Source organism: Aedes albopictus, chromosome 3, assembly GCF_035046485.1.
Source record: "Aedes albopictus strain Foshan chromosome 3, AalbF5, whole genome shotgun sequence".
In the NCBI taxonomy this organism is placed as follows: domain Eukaryota; kingdom Metazoa; phylum Arthropoda; class Insecta; order Diptera; family Culicidae; genus Aedes; species Aedes albopictus.
In genome coordinates, this window is record NC_085138.1 from 411469795 (window position 1) to 411488761 (window position 18967).

Below are 18967 nucleotides of genomic sequence, written 5' to 3' on the forward strand. Positions count from 1 at the left end.
TGCTGCTGTTTCTGGGGGTGGTGATGCCTCCCGCCACCCCATGCAACAACGGCAGCAGCAGTGCTGCTGATAAAACAAAACAAAGATCCATTCGTTGGATCACTAATCGGTAATAAATCAATATCATTTTTTTCAAAAGTATCCAATCGTTTTGCGGTCTTCGAAGGAAAGTTCCATAAATGATTTGTCTATAAGAAGCGTTGATCGATTTTAATTAAGGAGATACAGGGCGACCTCTGGGATTTTCTGTTTGAAAGTGTAACTTTTCCCATAGTAAATCCTATGAAAACTTTGAACCGCTTGCGCTAAATTATAGTTTCACCGATTGCGCTGAAATTTTGTACAGTTCATATGGGGCCTAAATGGGATCTAAAAAGCCGACTGGAGCAAGGATTTATTTTTGCCACACAAGCGTGTCCCATACTAATGGGTAATATGTCAGTCGTTCTAACGCGTTACAGGAAAGGTGACACACTTCTTACCCTTTCTATTGCAACACGTTGTGGACAGCTCGCTGCCGTAGTGTTCGGTTTGGTTAAAAAAAAAACTACTTTAAAGCCAAAGGAGAGTTATATTGATTTAATTTAACGGTTGTCCCAACTCGTTTCTCAGTCCTTTTTTTTTTTGTTGAATCTAACGGTTGCAACAGCACGTTTTTCGGCCACTTCAACCGAGACGTTAACGTTACGGTAGCCTTAAAGTACTTTTTAAAGTACACTTTAATAACAAAAAAAATCATGTGACGGCTATCCTAGAGCGTTTTTTTTTGTCTATTCAACCAAATTTATGCAATCTGATGGTTCTCCCAACGCGCTTTTCGATTCTTTCAACGAAAAATTGGCTCAATCTGATGGTTGTCCCAACGCGGTCCATTCAAAGGAGAGTTTCTTACCAGTGGCATCAATAAAATTTGCACAATCGATGCACTGATAGTTTTAAGTTCTATTAAAAATATTGATTAAGTGGTTTTGAAAACATTGAAAGGTCATCTCAGAATCAACAGATGCTCGTCAATATTTGAAATTTCGATATTTATTTGATACATTCGAATCTTAACAACTTACCCGCACACCTAACCGCACTTTCAAGCCGCGGCCTGTACCTTACTGTAAACCGAAAACGCCCCGGTTCCGCTTTTACACAGCTGTCCGACCATCAGCCGGGACGAGGGCGAGTCCAAATGGTCACCGGTGCCCTTCAGCGCAGCAGCCTTCAGGAACTGAATCGACGACTCGAACGAAATCTGCTGCAACGGTGACACGCTGCTCTCCATGCCCTTGCGGCTCATCGACTTGAAGGTCCCGTCCGCGGTCATGTAGTCCGCCACCAGCAGTAAATGGCGCGGATTGATCGTGATGCCGTAGACCTTGAACACGTTCTGTACCTCTTTGACGATGACCCGACCGGCCGCTTCGATACCGTACGTCTGGGCAATGGCGTAGATGTCGTTCGAGTAGAGCCGGTCTAGGTCCAGGCTCTTGTAGAACTTAGTCATGGCATAGATGTTGATCCCGTCGGTTTTCAGATAGAGCTGATCGTTCTGGATGTAGGTGATGGCACGCCGGATATTGGGGATCTGGAACAGAATAATTATTGATGATTTTGTGTTATGATTTCAGAGCAAATCATGATACCATGAATCATATTAATGAGATAACACATGCGCTAAGCCTTTTAGTTAATCAAATGTTGTCGTAAATAAGTAAATATCATCACCGAAAATATGTATAACCATTTATCAAATAATCACTTTATTAAAAGCAATACGATACAGAATAAAATAAAATTTAAGTTGGAATGTTTCTATTTTATTGCACCGAACACCTCAGAGAAATCAAAATAAATAAATGCGATTTTGCGCGTTTGAAATACTGCATCAAGATGCAGTCGAAAAAGCAAGTTATTAAAGAATTAACATTAGTATTATAGTGACATTATTAGTTATTGTGATTGAATAGTTTTTAAATGGTTTGATTTTGTTTATCTTCGTCATTCAAATACAAAATAACAATACACCGTATGGTGACTAGATACTGAATGATAACCCTATATGAACTATATTACATAGTGTTATTGAGAGTATTTAAAATACATACCTCCCAAACCACGCACTTCTCAGCAATATCCCTCAGAATCTTCGTGAAGTCAATTTCCTTGTACTTCATCGGCATATGGAAGGTGACCTGACACCAGCGATGCTCCTTCTTGTCGAACACAAAATCACTGATCAGTTCGCTGGTCTTCATCACGTGCATCCTCACAGCATCGTCCTCCAGTACCGTCTCACTCGTATCCAACCCATCGTCCATATCTTCTTCGTTGATCACCTCGTCTTCCTCGTTGTCTTTCGCCCCCTGTGTCGCTTCACCGCCTTCACCAGCCTCCTTATCCTTATCCTCCAGTGACTCCTGCAGTTCATCTTCCTCCTCGTCATCATCCTCGTCCGTATCGTAGCCCACTTCGTCGCTCTTCTTGTTCTTCAGTTTGGATTCCGTGGCGTCGACTTCGTCTTCGTTGCCACCGGCGTCGTCATCCGAGCTTTCATCCGGATCATCCTCAAGCCGGGTGGAGACATCCGGCACCCGACTGTCTGCCAGGTCGTCGTTCTCGGTTGACGCGGCCTGTTTCGCTTTGGACTCCTGTTCGATTTCGATCCTGCGAAAAAGAAAAATGTTAGGTTCTACAAACTTTTTCACAGAGTTGGAATTCCTCGAAAATTTGATTCGATTTTTCCAGAAGACTAAGGAATGTCTTGTAATAGTTATTATAGTCTAGAAATTATGGAGAAATATTAACAAAAAGCCCTACTTTCACTAGTATTTGCTTATGGATTAATAATAAAACACGAGGTTTTCGCCCAAAATGTTAATCTTAGAAAATTTGTCACAAAATTCATTTGAAGTTTTTATTTCGATAATTGTCTTTCAGGAAATAATCTGAGTAACCTTGTAGGTATTTCATGTACAGCGGCCGTTCGCTCGTTGCAAAATGTTTACTTTGCAACGAGCGAATGCCATTCGCTAATTGCAACGTCACTTTGACACTAAAGTGCATCGAAATGCACTGCCAGCATGACTGACAGCACAAATTTGACACTTGATTGCTTTTTAATTGCAAAAACTTGTCAAATTTTGCAATTAGCGGACTTGCAACTAAAAAGCGGGGTTGCAACGAGCGAACGGCCGATGTAAAAGTATTTTTTTCTGAAAAAATTGTGGCCAAAAAAAAACAAAAATACTCTAGACTTTCTGTTAGAAGTCATACACGGAACCGTCAAACTACCCAAAATTGAGTTCTTTTGACGCAATCCCATAGTTCCGCCCAATACCGTGCCATGCCCTAATACCGTGTGTCTCCTAATACCGTGTATTTGAGAAGAAACTCAAATATTTTACAGTGTATTATTTTTTTAACTGAGTAACTAGTTCAATCATTAGCATATCGAACCTTCTCAAGTTAGGCGCGATAAATTTGGCACATATTTACAAAAACAAACAATTAAAAATATTTACACAATGTGAGTGCAAAGTAACCATACACGGCAGTGAAGAGAATTGTCAGACAAAGGAGGCACAAAACAAGCAACAAAGAAGGTGCAACGATTAGTCTTTATCCCTACTGGTGACAGATAATGACATGATCTCGAATTTTTTTGTTGCAGACAAAACGGAAACTGAATTTGTTGCGTACTTTTCAACTCGTGAATAATCAATTATTACTAACCCAAAGCCGAAACTGTTTGATGATAGAGCTTCACCAGAGTTGCAGTGTTTACCGACGCGAAGTTACCGTTCAAAAATCGCAATGCAAGGCTTAAAAATCTCTAAACTCGTGGTGTACGATGTTAATCCCATTATTTTCAAGTTGGGACAAACTTATGTCGCATGGGTTGTTTTGTCGCAACAAATACAGGTTGCGACATTGTCATTATTGTTGCGCGATGGTTGAATTTTGATTCACTGATACACGGTATTAGGGCATGGTTCCTTTAGTGTTCCAAATACCGTGTTTCGGCTAAAACTTGTAAACTGAAAATATTATTGATACTTTTTACTTTATGAATCAATTGCACAAACCTCTAGGCAACGTTTGACGCATAGGTTCTTTTAAGTATGAACTTAGTATGATTGATATAGTGATGATTCAAAGGACCACCAATGTATGCGGGTCACATACACGGTATTAGGAACAATGCTATGTTTTACAATTTTGATTTTAACAATGGATCAAATATTTGGAATTCCATTAATCATATTTATTATACGTAATACACACAATAAGCAATAATATAGCGTTTGAAAAATCAAGGAACATAGATTATTGATTTTTACAGGGCTCTTTGAAGTGAAGAGCATCCTTAAGGTCACGGTATTAGGGCATGGCACGGTAAGCCAAATTTGAGTAAATCGATTAAACTCACACTAGGTAAATTGCCTTTACCTCCAGCAAAAAAATATACTTAGGTAAATTCAACCCAAGACCCCCCCCTCATTCAACCCAAATTTGAGTATATGTACCTACATTTACTCAAAATTGGCTTATTGGGCTCGAGGACCCCCATTGGGTAGATGCATCTCTGATTGTTTTTGACAACATCGGTGGGGGAAAGAGGGAAAATAACCTAATTTTGGGTAACTAGTTTATTCGATATACATACTCAGCTTTGAGTAAAATCGACCCAAAAATTAGTTAGTTTGATTTCTCCGTGTAGACCCCCATGGAACTCCATCTTGAATCTAAGAACTTAACAAAATTCTGGAATTTTAAGAATCTGAGTACTCATCTGGAGTTTGGAAACTCTGGATTGTAATCTAAAATACCATCTGGAATATAAGATTTCATTTTTGAGATCCCATCCCTAGGAACTCATCTGGAATCTCATTATGGATATGAAATCCCATGTCAAATCTAGTATCTAACCTGGAGTCAGGGATCTTATCTTAAAACTGGGATATCTTCGGAAATTTGAGATCCTCGTCTGATATCTGAATTCTTTTCTGGAAGTCTGGATTGGCTTGTGAAATCAGGATCTCATTTGGGACATGGGAATCTAATCTGTAATCAGGGATCTCATATTGGATCTCTGGAATATGGGATCTCATATGAAGTCTGAGATCCCTCTGGATTCTAGAAAATTATCTGGAATCTGAGATCCCAACATTGCAGTGTGCAGCATAGTTGTCCCATGGTAATAGGAGTTTCCATAGAACGTGGGACAAATATCAAATATACTATATTAAATCGTCCGGGAAGATCGCGATATAGGTTGTTCTCAGCAGTCCAGCGTTCGATCGAAATCAAGTCCTCATTGAAACGGTGTACTAATCTGTCTACTTCTTCAATGGATCCGGAGATGTAGATCTGTAAGTCATCTGCGTATGGGTGGTACCTACTTACATTTCAGCTGAACAGGCTGAAAAGCAGTGCACTAAGGCATGATCCTTGTGGCGTGCCATCTACCAGGATCATTTCAATGGAAACTTCTTCTCTGACTTTAAACCGGGAGCGGTCACGTCGTGTACTGAGTCCATGAAAAATGCACGCAAGTGGTACACAGCGTGAGCACGGCGTTACTGCAGGTAGTGGTTCACTCGGATTGGTTATACAGATATACCAGAAGAGGAAGAATGAATGAGCACAGCATTTTGATGAATATTATGGGAATGTTATCTGATCCAGTCGTGTTAGTTGTTACGAAACGATTCTTTACGAAACGTCAGCTGCAACAGTACGTCTGAACTTCGTCCGCCGGTAAGCAGTGCTGTTCTAATATTCGAACAAATTTTGTGTAGCAATACTGGCAGCACTGCCGATAACCAAATATCAAAACCGCGGTCGAGTGTTTTGTTGTTGTTTTTTCAATACCTTTTATAGCACTAAAAAGGTAAAAAGGTATGTTAACTTCTTTTATTTGCTTTCGACTTCACTGTAGCCAAATCTTTCTCCAGGGACTCCCAGAAATCCTCCTCGTTAGCTTCCTAATCAAAGAACACAAGAAATTCTCATTTAATGATTCTGGCAACAATTTGAAGTCTGAAATCTTATTACGGATATGGGATCCCATTTCAAATCTAGGATCTCATCTGTAATCTGAGATCTCATCTTGAATCTGAGTTCTCATTGGGAATCAGAACTCTTCTGGAATCTGGGGTATCAAATCATCAATAAAGCATTCCGTCTGAACTCAAGAATTCTATCTAGAATCCCATCTGGAATTTGGGGACTCATTTGGAATTGTCAATGTGGAATCTCTACAATTTGAGATCTCATCAGGAATTTGGGATATCATCTGAAATCGAGACTTTTATCTGGAATCCCATCTGAAATTTGGGAATTCTTCTGGAGTCTTTGATCCCATTCCCATCTGGAGTCTGGAATATCTTTCGAATCTGAAATCTCATCTTATATTTGGAATCTCATCTGAAATATAGCTTTCCATATTGAATCTATGATCTCAACTCGAAACAGGGATCACATCTTGAGTCTGGGATCCCTTCTGCAATCAAGGAATCGATCGGATAGAAAACTCATCTGGTGTTCTGAAATTTGGGATCTCTTCAGAAATCAGAGATCTAATTATAAATATGAAATTGAATTTTGAATCTAGGGTCTCATCTGGAATCAAGGAGTTCTTGATCTTGAATCTGTGTACCCATCCGGAATCTCATCTGAAGTCTGGGATCCCATCTTGAGTCTGAATATTAATATAGAATTCGGCATCTGGTATATAGGATGCCATCTGTTATCTAAGATCTATTTTGGAAAACTGGCAACTCATCCAGTCTAAGTCCAAACTGAAATCTAGGATCTATTCGTGAATCTATGCCAAGCTTTTGGAATTAGGAAACTCATCATGAATGTGAGATCCCATTTCAAATCTCGGATCTCGTCTGGAATCGGGGATCTCATCCTGAATCTGTGGACCCATCTGGAATCTGGTATTCTATCTAGTCTGGAAATTCATCCGGAATCTGGGATCCCATCTGGAAAGACTCTAGAAATTCATCTGGCATTTCATCTAAAATCTGGAATCCGGGATCTCAGCTAGAATCTGAATTCTCATCGGGAATGGATATTTTATCTGAAATCTATGATCCTAACTTTTATTTGGGCTTCCATCCGAGATCCGGGAACTTATTTTATTTGTGATATTTCATCTGCAATCCAAAATTACATCAGGAAGCTAGTATATCATCTGGAATTTGGGATTTCACCTGGAACCAAGGATCGTATCTAGAATCTGGCAACTTTTTGAATCTATGATCTCTTCTGGAATTTGGGATCTAATCAGGAATATGAGAAACCATTTTGCATTTAGGATGAAGTCTAGATTCTGGGATGTCATCTGGAAACTGGAAGCTCAATATCAATATCTCTGAAAGCGGGAAACTTATCTGGAATCTAGAATTTCATAGGGAATATTGAATCCTAAATTTCATGGATTACTTTGCATAAAATAAAACGAAATATAAAAACAAATGGGCCAACTTGAGAAGACACTCTTCATGATAACATTTTAGGATATAAGTTCGAGGAAGTGCTTGGAAAAGCGTCAATCAAAATCTCCTTTAGAAATAAACAATTTCAATAAGAACTTAAAGATTATTAAAGGAAATTCCTACATAAGCAATTGGTCAAGTGGTGAGGTTGCTACTTACAGCACATTCTTGCTCCTGGCGGACCGGCTAATCATCCGGAACATGTACTTGAAGAACGTCCCGGACATGTACTGCAGGATCTGCTTCGGCTCCACCCGGTAGTCGTGCTCGTAGGCATCCTTGGGCAGGAAGCAGAACCGTACCGTATGCTGCAGCCCACGGGATGGCCGCAACACCAGCCGGGACTTGATGTCGATGTCCTGCAGCACGTCGGCCACCGTCACCCGGTTGAGGGTTTTGCGCATCCGCTCCGCCGCGGCGTTCAGCTTCTTCTGACTGCGGAACTCCCGGAAGGGGATCTCCATGGAGGGGGTCTTGATGCGCTGAGAGGCCATCATCAGGATTTCACGCAGACGGGGGATACCGAGGGTCACGTTCATTTCACCACGACCGGCGAAGTGAAAGGTGTTGAGGGTCATCTGGGTGGACGGTTCTCCGATGGATTGGGCGGCCAGTAGGCCGACGGGTTCGCCGGGGGCGGCTAGGGCGGTGCTGTTTTTGACCTTCATCAGTTCGTCCATGTCGTGCAGGGGGTTCTCGGATTTGTTGTAGGATTGGACCAGATGTTGCAGGTGTTCGGTCAGAGCGCCATAGCAGCTATCCGGACGGAACAACGAGAAGGTCGGATCCGGACAGCGCGAGTACTTTTTGGCATATTTTTCTTTCAGGCTGGGGTCAGCTTTGTACCATTTCTTGAAGATCTTTTCGGTTAACCGGGTTCGTCCGCTTTTCGACTTTAGTCGATCGGGATTGGTTACGGAAGCTCGGATTTCCTCCCCGTGTTCCGAGGAATACTTGGAAAACGGTGAGACGCGGGTCTTCTGCAGACTGTCTCCGTGCTTCTTCCGCCAGGATTTCATTTTCTTCACGTGACGAAGGATCTGATCGTTCAGGTCGTCGTCGTTGGCAAGGGTCTTGACGATCTCCGGTCGTACGATCGCGTCCCGGTTCAGATCCAAGAATTTCAAATGATTCGGAGTTTCGATAAACTGTGCCTTGGAGATATCCATTCCGTCTTCACCGTACATGAACTGGACCACACTGTTATCGCTGTCTCGCACGGTCATGTCGTAGTTAACGTTCAGACCTTCCAGGTGTTTCACCAAGCAACGCTGAAGATAACCGGAACGACTGGTCTTCACAGCGGTATCGATCAAACCCTCCCGACCGGCCATGCAATGGAAGAAAAAGTCCTGCGGTTGAATTCCGGTCATGAAACGGCCATCGATGAAACCACCGGACTTTGGGGAAGTCTCAAAACTGGCGAAACTTGGCAGCGATTTACCGGAGATCATTAACGGGGGTCGTTTACCTTCCAATTCGATCTGGCCGAGAAGGCACGAGATCTGCATGGTGTTGACGGTGGAACCCTTCGCTCCGGATTGGACCATCAGCTGCAGGTTGTTGTCCGGGAACTTGGAGATCAATCCACCCGGGAGACACACTTCGTTGATCTGGTTAGTGAATTTGTCCAGGGCGGATTTGTACTGGCGATCGAGGATCGCGCGGAACTTCGGATTTTTGGCGTAAGCCGTCTCCATTTTTGCGTTGAGTTCTTCGGGGGATACATCTGGGGGGAGATCCAAGGCGGAGGCGGCCGTTTCGTGTCCGATCTGCCGGCAGGCTTTGATGATCTTGGTTCGTTTTTTGTCGGCGTGTTTCTGGACCAGGATGTCCTTAACGCCAAGGGTGAAGCCCTCCCACTGGAGGTAGTAGGTGAAGAGCCGGGAAAGAGACGAGAGAAGAAGCGTTGAGCAATGACCTCCGTAGAGTTCGTACATGCAATGGATCAGACCGTACGGAGTGGCTCCGAAGTGGTTCTTGTCGAGTATTCCGGTTAGAAGCTCTCCGTTGCGAATGATCACTTCCGATTCGGACATTTCATTTCCGGTCAGAGGGGTGCCTCCGGCGTGCCATTCGCGGGGTGGTTCCGTTTGCCAGTGCTTGTTGCCGAGTTTGGCCGTGGCTAGTAGGTTAATGTGGGGCATCTTCTTGGGGATGATGTTCTTGATGATCGTGGAAATGATCTGCTTGCCGGACCAGAGTTTGGCGGGTTTCAGGATGGTCGGAGGGAGTAGATCGATGTCTCCACGATGGTTGGCTAGCGCCTGGAAGACTAGTTGTTGGTAGTCGTCGCGATTGTAGAACTTGCCTCGTATGAAGATTTTTACGGCGGATACGATGTGATCCTGGATCAGGCCTCCCAGGGGAGTTCCGTCTTTTGGAACCAGATATTGGTGGGGAACTGCCACGAGGTTGTATGCCTCACTGCGAGCCAGTTCACTCTGCGGGAAATGGGCGTTCATCTCATCGCCGTCGAAGTCGGCGTTGTAGGACTTACAGTTGGAGTAGTGCAAGCGGAAGATCTTCTCACCACTGAGGATTTTTGCCTTGTGGGCCATGATCGATGGTCGATGTAGCGTTGGTTGACGATTCAAGAGCAAGATATCACCGTTCAACAGGTGTCGGTGTACAACCTTAACGCCTTGATCGTTTGAACTGTGCGGAGTCAATAGGGTTTTGGCCACGGACTCCCGTTGAGTCACGTTCATGGCGGAGATTCTACTCACCTGTCCGTTCGAGTCCTCAATGCTGTTCGCTCCAGGATAGGTGTCCGGGCCATTTAGTACCATCTTCCGCAGCTCAGCGACGTTCCAGGAAGTCACCGGAACCGGATACGTCAACCGCTTGGCAAACGTGATCGGAATTCCGATTTCATCAACTCCGATGTTTGGATCCGGGGTGATAACCGTTCGAGCCGCGTAGTTTACACGCTTTCCCATCATGTGCATCCTCACCAGACCTTCCTTCTTCTCGATGATCTGCTTCAGACCACAACCACGAGCCTTGCTCTTGTCCAAAGCCATGTTAACGTCCAAGGACATATCAACGTAGCTCTGCAGCTCAACCCAAGCATTGTACAGCTTCTCGTAGCCGGAACCACCCTTGGCCGACTCGTAAACCTTCTTCATCTCCGCTTCCATGGTTCCTAAATTCTCCTCGCCTTCCTCATCTTTCTTGTTCATCACCAAAATTGCCCTCAGCGTTGCGTTCGCCATCAGAATATTCCGCAAGATCGACGTCTGCGGATGTTCCAAGATTTCCATCCCATCGACTCTTCTCACCGGACGCACCAGCGGCGGTTGAACCGGAACCACATCCATGAAGAACATATCCACCGGATGTCGCATGGTCCTGGTACTGTGTTTAAGAATCGGAAACAGCAAATCCAGCAAACGGCCGTCGTTCTTGTACATCTCGTAGAAGTAGCGCTGGCACTCCTCGGCGAAGATGATCCGATTCGTGGCCTTTGTCTTCTCGTCCTCGATGTCGCTCATGCCTTTCTTTTCGCTGAAAGTTGGTAGAAGAACAATGATGAACTACTTGTTTCCCGAAACCATACCTGAGAACACTTACTAGAACGCTCTCATCTCCGCTCGGGTCATGCCGAACACCAGGCGTTTGTTGGAAACCCGAACCTTCTGAATGGGTGACTTGCAGTGAATGCACAGCTTCTTGATGCACTCCTTCATCGTACTGTTGACGATGGCATTACGAATTGCTTCGGAGTTTTTCGTGTTTCCCAGTTTGTTGTAGGGATCTGAAAGGAAATAAATGTCACATATCTAACTTACAAAAACTCTAAAAACTACAGTCATAGCACAATCATGGGTCACCCACAATTATGGGTCAATTCCATTTGAATAGCATGGAGAACTGACTGACTAATAATTGTGACAGAGTGACCCATAATTGTGCAATGACTGTAATTTAACTTGGAGATTATTTATTCTTATAAAGATTTCTCCTGGAATATCTGCCGGAATTATTTTACAGGCTCCTGATCGTATTTACAAGGCGATTCCTGCCGAGACTCTTTCAGAGATTCCTTCAGAATTTCCTCAGGGATTCCTCATGGAATTTCTCCCGGGTTTCCTTCGGGATTCTCGCGGAGATTCCACCCGAGATTCGTACATTGATTTTTCTCGGAATTCTTTAAGGAAATTATTCCGGGATTTCTTTAAACATGTCTCCAGGTTTACCGTCCAGAAATCTTCCATGGATTCCTCGCGGGATTCTTTCAGAAACTTTTCTCGGATTCCTCTTGGTTTTTATTCTGGAAAGGAATCCCTCCCGAGTATGTTTCATCGATTCCTTCCGGGATTCCTTTAAGAATTTCTCCAGGGATGCATTCAAGGATATCTTCCGGCATTCCATAGGAGATTCACCCTCGGGATTGATTCCTCTCGGAGTTTCTTTAAATAAAAACCACGTGATTGCTTCTGGCATAACTTCATTGCTTTGTCCCGGGAGTCTTTTATGGATTGCTCTCGGAATTTCCTTACAAATTTCTCTTGGGTTACCGTCAAGGATTTCCCCAGGTTTACCTTCGAACATTCCTTCATTTATTTCTCCCGGAATTTTTCCATGAGACTTTATCCGGCACTATTTTAGGTATTACTAACGATATTCATTTAGGGACTGCTCCTGAATATTTTCTGGGATTCCTTCAGAGATTTCTTCCGAAAATCCTTCAATGATTTCTCATGAGATTCCTCTAGATGTTTATTCTAGGATTTCAGGGAAAATTACTCCTGGGTTTCCGTGAAGGGATTCCTTCCTGGATTCCTTGAGAAATTCCTAGCGGGATTTCTGCAGAGATTTTTCTAGTGACTTTTATATCAATTCCTTGCGGCATTTTTCCCGGGATCTTTGCAGCGAATTCTACAAATTCTTCTCGGGATTCTTTTGGCTATTGTCAAGCATTCCTCGGTAAATTATTCCAGGAATTTCATTTGGAATTCCTCCCGGCATTCCTTCATTGATCCCTCTTGGGATACCTATAGAAATTCTTTTCAGGATTTCGTCAGGAAATTCTTCTTAGATTCTGGAAACAATTTGACTGAACAGGTAAAGTTCGTTGTTAGTGTCATTCTTGATTCCAAACTCGTCTGGACACCTCACATTGAGTTCAGAATCAAGAAAGATTGTACATATGGCCTTCGGGTAATTCCAGCTAACCTTTGGCAAAACTTGGAGATCAAAATCGAAGTATATCGAAGAATATCGAAAAAATTTACACAACTGTTTTTCGACCAATATTGTCCTATGGATGTCTTGTGTGGTGGCAAAAGGGTGAAGTGAGAACAATCCTATCAAAATGTGGCCATCTCCAAAGGATGTCCTTATGGCGATGTCTGGGGCGTTCTCTTCAACTCCCACGGCAGCGCTCGAAGTTCTCTTTGACGTTGCCCCACTAAACATTTATCTTAAACAAGAACCACTTTCTTGCACTTACAGGGTGTTTACTCATAAGACAAGAATAAAATTCCCTGATTTTTTCAGGTTTCCAATGGGGAAATTTCAAATGCTAAATTAAAAATTAACCCAAATTTCATAAAATTTCCATACTTTTCAAAAAATATACAGAAATATCCTCAAAAATTAAGTGAAACATTTTCAGGAGAAATGCGTAAAATTTATTATCCAAAAGATTTCACTAAATCGCTGAATTCTTACAAGAACTGTTCGGCGAAATTCTTTCAAATATATTGCAAAAATCGGTTGAGGAATATTTTTAAACTTTTCCCAAAGTTCTTTTGGGTTAATTGCAAGAAATTGCTCTGAAATTTCCACCTAGAATGACATCCAAATATTCTAAAAAATCAGGAAAAAACTCATTTCCAGTTTCTCGCAGAGGTTTTCCTTGAAGTTATCTAAGATTTGTTTTCTTGCTTTCTTCAGTTTTCCCAAGAATATCCAGAGATTTTTACGTATTTGCTTCAATAAATAGCTCCTTTTCGAGATTTTGCACGATTTCAGGTATTTCGAGGTTTTTCACGGGGTCTCTACTAGAGTATGTTCCTTCCGGACTTTCTTCCAGAGTTTCTTGTCGGATTCCTCCCGGAGATCTTTCCAAAACTTTTCCAAAATTTCTTCCAGGAACTTCTCGTAGTGGTTTCGGGATAGTTTTCCAAGAGTTTTTCTAGGGATTTTTGTAGAAGTTTTTCCATGTTTTCAGGCATTCCTCGTAGATTTCCTTGCGGGATTTCGCACGTAGTTTCTCCCGGGATTACTATTAGAAGTTTTCAGAGTTCCTTCATAAATTTCCTTAATATTTTCTCCCAGAACAAGGTGTCCCAGATTCTTTCAGGATGTCTTTCGTAGTTCCTCTCGAGATTTCTCCAACAGGTAAGTCTTAACGGAGATTTTCGCAAAACTTGACCGGGATTTTTTTTAAATATTTCTCCGGGAATTTCTTACAAGACATATTGTAAGTTATCCCAGGAGATATTCAGAGAAAAACTATTTGATAAAATCCTGCATAAACTCCGGAAGCAATTTTTCAAAAAGTCCCAAAGAGGAGCATGCAGAATCTTGGGATAATTTCTGGTAGAGATTCCGGGAAGAGCTCTGGGAATAATCCCGAGAAAATTTGTAAGAAAACAATCTCAGGTGGATTACTGCAAGAAATTCTGGATGAATTCTGAAAAACTCTGAGAGACATCCTAGGATCAACTCCGGAAGGAATCTTTCTCTCATAAGCTCCGAGAAATCTCAAAAGAAAGCCCGTGAGAACCTCTGGGAAATATACCAGCTGAAACTTCTGTAGAAATCCGAGGAGAAACTCTAGAAGAAAGCTAATTTTCTTGAAGAAATCTCGGGAGAGACTTCGGAAGAAATCCAGGAAGGATTTCCTGCAGAAAACTAATGAAAAACTCCTCAAAACCGTTGGAGCTTTAATAGAAATCCCAGGAATAACACCTTCAAGAGGAATCCCGAGAGAAACACGTGTGTGAAGATCTCGGGATAAATCCTGGTAGAAACCCACGGTAACTCTGGCAGCAATGCTAGGAGAATCTTCAAGAAGAAATCAATCGGAATTCCGGAATCCAAGAAGATTCTCAATGAAGAATCCCAGAAAGAAATGTTAGAATCTTGGAAAAACGCTGGTAGGAGTCCAGAAAAAATCTTCGGAAGGAATTCAAGAAGGACTATCAAGACAAAAGGCGTGAAAAATATGGAAGGAATCGTGTAAAACACCCTGGGAGGAATTACAAGTAGTATTTCCAAAGAAATTCCAGAACAAAACCCTGACTGAATTTCTGAAAAAATCATTGAACCGGACATGGACAGTTACCCAAATGCGCTACAGTTATATGCTTCAACTTCGTTGTCTTGAACTTTTATAAACAATAGCTTAGAGAATAGGTAAACTAACAGTAAAATTTACTCACGATTCATCAGCAACTCGGTGTAGTAGGAAACCCCCTCGGGCATCTCCCCGACCGGCGCCAACGCCACCTTCTGCTTGTACACCTCCAATTCCTCAGCTTCCACGATATACCCGGCATCAACCAGCTGCAGCTGCAACTCCAGCAAGCTCTTCATCGAGTCGTGAATCTGCAGCCGGAAGCAATCCGTACAACAAATACGCAGCAAATTATAAACCGTTTTCACGAAAAACGGATTAAAAACCGGCACGCATATCTCGATATGCCCAAAGTGACCCTCGCACTGGTTCACGTCCTTCACGCAGGTTGCACAAACCTCCCCCCGGCCACTAGGGCCCATCGCGGCATCGTACAACCCCCCGGGAATGGCATGACCCAGCTCGTCGAACGACCGCTGCGTCACAATCTTCGTCACGCTGATCCGCTTGATGTCGTCCGAGCTGAACACCGAAAACTGCAGATTGGTCGGATCCAAATTCACGTCCAGATTCTGATCGATCGTCATCCTGAACGATCCACCGGCACCAGTTTCGAAAGGGTTATGCACACGACGGTTGCCGAACTAGCGATTGCAAACTGAACACTTTTACCACTCCAAATAGTCGAAATTGCACTGAACTTTATCAAATTCACAAACTTTCCAACTGAATCTACAACTTGAACACAAATTTACGCGGTTTCAAACACTTTTATCACTATTTTTCTGCAAAATTATGCAGCACTTTGAATTTTGGGTAGCACATGTTCGAGTGACCTGTCAAAACAGAACGGCATGGCGATGGAACTAGGGCTACGAGTGTGTGCGTGAAATGTTTACGCTCGTTCGCAGCAGCTGATTGTTGTGTGCACGCTTTGTTTTGGTGGCGGCGGTGCGAGTGGCGTAGTGAGCGGCCGGCGTAAACAAACGTGTACGGATGCGGCATGAATGGGTGGTATGAATGGATGTCGTCACCGTTATGTGGGTGTTCGAGAGGTCGGCGCAACGGAGCTAACGGTGCAGCACGGAGGGAAATGGCAATGATAGTCTTGGCTAAAATAAAAAATGGAAATTTCAATTTAATTTTATTACGCAATACGCTCAAGCCAAGCCTTAACCTCAATTGAGCTCGAGTCGAGTCAAGTACGAGACACTGAAGACCACGTTGCAGATGAAATACGTATCTGTCATAGGATGCAAATACAGGTTGGTTCCGTTTTTGTCAATTCGGTCCGCAATTTTCAGTTGACAAAAACGGAATTATTTTCTTAAACAAAATATTTTGCAACGTTTCGATACGAATAGTTTTAAAAACATTTTCAAAGCAAATGTATGCTGTTTACTATAAAATATTATTATGTTTGACGTCTATTGGCACATCTTCGTTGCGCAGTTACCATTTTGTAGATTTTTGACTAACACCGGCAAAAGGTTATGACGATTGTGCTACCCAAGTAACCATTAAGCCATAAAAAATGGCATTAAGTAGGTTCTATAGTCGAATAAAAAACAAGATTAACAGAGCTGATTAGAACTATACGCTGTAATAGAACTACTCAAGAGCCGCTGTTGGCGAAATATTCGGCTAATATACGGCCAACTTCAACCTACCGTACCGAGTCTCTGGAGTTGAACGCTGTCAAAATGGGACAAAGAAAAAAAAAATGAAAAAAAGATTTGTTTATCTGCCGTTCTGTTCTCGCATGCGCTCTTAACTGATTCTTTTTGCTGCTGGATCCAGATTCCAGGTGATGTCCTCGAGGTTACTCTTCGTCGATTGTTGTCGCTTTTGCCGTCTGCTCTATCAGCGCAACATGGATTTGGCTCTGCATAGTACAGTATTTGAAACAATCCAAAATTTGAAAATGCATTAATGTTGTGGCCCATCAGACATGATATAATTCGAAAGACTAAGAAGCCTCGTAAGAAGCTGACCGAATCCAAAGGACGAATGATAAATATATTTATCTTTATTGAAAAAGATTTGCAGCACAGTTCTTGGCTGGACCATTTCTGAAGAAAACTTGATAAATTGATATTGTTGAAGCGGAGTTTGAATTTGAGGAATAGACAATCGGTGGCGTTGAAGAAGAAGAAGAAGGATTCTACTTGGGATTCGAGGTAGGGTTTGTTTCTATAGAAACGGTTACTTGAAGAGGTTTTATCAAGAGTCCAGATATAGCCACAATCTTCGGGGAAACAGAACTCCGTATCTCATTCTGAATGGTAAATGTAATGCTACTGCCTACCAGTAACATTCTGCTAAGCATAAATTACTGCTCAATTTCATTCAAAACTTCTTCATCATCTATCTGCTTTTCTGTTGTTGTTATCGGTGTCCGATGCAAATCTATTTTGATTGACATCAATGTCATGAGTGCTAGGCCGTTTAACAGCACTGACAGGTACTGTATTCGGCTCAAGAGCACAAGGCTAAAAAGCACTACAAGATAACATTATATAACAATATACGGCCTAGTCTAGTTCTTATGATAATTAGTGCCCGTACACATTTGAAAATTTAGTGTAGAGCTTGCTGGCACTGAAATGCCATTGATTGGCTTTTATCACGCTTCCAACAGTGCTTAGTGGTTACCTGGGTACTTTTCCCCGAATGTCGTGTCTCCGAATGCCAGTTCCCCGAACTACCCCTTTCCCCGAATGAACCGTCTTACCGAAAAGGGTACATATTATATTCTTGTTTGAAGTGATCTTGAGCATGAGCATGAGCATAGATGACCGCACAATTCGTAGTTGCTACTCCGTGATTGACCAGAGCAATCGAAATTGCACAAGGAACCAATGAATAGGGCTTGATACTAGTTTACTATTCTCAATGTACACAGTTCGAGAGCTCTCAAATTTAATAAGGTCAATAACGGCGCCGGCCACGTCCTTACGGTCATCGAGGATGGAAAGAATGTTAGTAAGACAAACGTTGTTATAAAGACCGCGAATCGCTACATCTCCACGTTTGTCTCAGGAAGGAATTTTTTGTTAGTAGGGTAAGGTACATTGTCAGTCCGGGAGTCACCTATGGTTGGTGATATGATTTGACAATGGATCAATATACACAAACCGCCGTTAACAACCGACCACTTTTCGACGCAAGAACTAGCCAAAATAAAATTCTATCGCGCGTCTCCACTCCACTAGGGAGCAGAAACCTTTAGTCTATTCCACACAGCAGTGCTTCTCAAACTGTGCGCCGCGGCGCCCTGGTGCGCCGTGAACATCTCTCAGGTGCGCCGCAGGCTCTTGGGCCAAAACACAAAAAAACCAAACTCTTATTATTGAAGGCAGAATATATTTTTAGCTGTTTTTGTATTGTTTTGTAAAACTAGTGTAGTGACACTACCATTGTATTCGATATCAATTTTTTTTATCTGTATTAACGAGATTTTTAGCCCTGGGCTAGTTCATCTCGGGACCCACGTTTTTACTTCCCTTCCGAAGGAAGAACTCACATTTTGTGAGTTTGTCGGGAGTGGGATTCGATCCCAGGTCCTCGGCGTGATAGTCAAGTGTTTTAACCATCCAACCAGATCCGCTCCACCAATGCTTTGGCGTTTTTGTGGAAGACTTCAAAAGAAACTCATTCAAAGGAGTTTTCCCTCTTCTAAATGTTTATTTAAATAGTAAATATTCCAAAGTCTACGAATGTTTTCCGGAATTTATTATATTCTCATTTAGATTTTACAAAACAAAATATATATTTCCGGAATGTTGGACTTATCATTAGCTATCATTCAGCTTAGTTTTCGATTTTATCAATAGTTTGTAATTCAAAGTATATGTTTCCGGAAACTGTTTTTAAATTCTTTCTATAATACTGTCATCTATATTTACTGTCAATCTCCAGGTTTTCGTGCTGTCTCATACGTTTCGGGACGACATTTTTACTTACATCACTATCATAACTTGTTAGTTTGTCTCTATGATTGAGATTTCCTCCTATATACTGGTTTAGCTTCTTATCGTAAAAAAATCTGCGACAATTTATGTGTCGATTTCATTGAACAGTTCATTTTTGATTATTAAACCACCTTTTTTTTGGGTTTTTGAGTTGAGTTTTTTGAGTACCAAATACAAAAATA

At 42.2% G+C, this 18967-nt stretch overlaps 1 protein-coding gene across 1 annotated transcript; it reads right to left on the reverse strand.

Moving 5' to 3' along the window:
- Positions 1 to 1012: 1012 nt before the first annotated feature.
- LOC109426375 (DNA-directed RNA polymerase I subunit RPA1) lies at positions 1013 to 15642 on the reverse strand. Its single transcript, XM_019701848.3, has 5 exons — positions 14897 to 15642; positions 11076 to 11259; positions 7659 to 11009; positions 2097 to 2655; positions 1013 to 1576 (listed from the first exon to the last, which is right to left on the reverse strand). The coding sequence occupies exons 1-5, from the start codon at positions 15396 to 15398 to the stop codon at positions 1085 to 1087; spliced, it is 5088 nt and encodes a 1695-aa protein (XP_019557393.3). The 5' UTR covers positions 15399 to 15642; the 3' UTR covers positions 1013 to 1084.
- Positions 15643 to 18967: the final 3325 nt, after the last annotated feature.

What these genes read in the sequence shown, in the direction of transcription:
- LOC109426375 (XM_019701848.3), bottom strand. Translation starts at nt 15,398, where the DNA reads ATGACGATCGATCAGAATCTGGACGTGAATTTGGATCCGACCAATCTG. An exon ending in CACCGAGTTGCTGATGAATC is followed by an intron (nt 11,260 to 14,896) that starts GTGAGTAAATTT and finishes ATTTCCTTTCAG; the next exon opens with ATCCCTACAACAAACTGGGA. An exon ending in GCCAGGAGCAAGAATGTGCT is followed by an intron (nt 2,656 to 7,658) that starts GTAAGTAGCAAC and finishes TCTTTTTCGCAG; the next exon opens with GATCGAAATCGAACAGGAGT.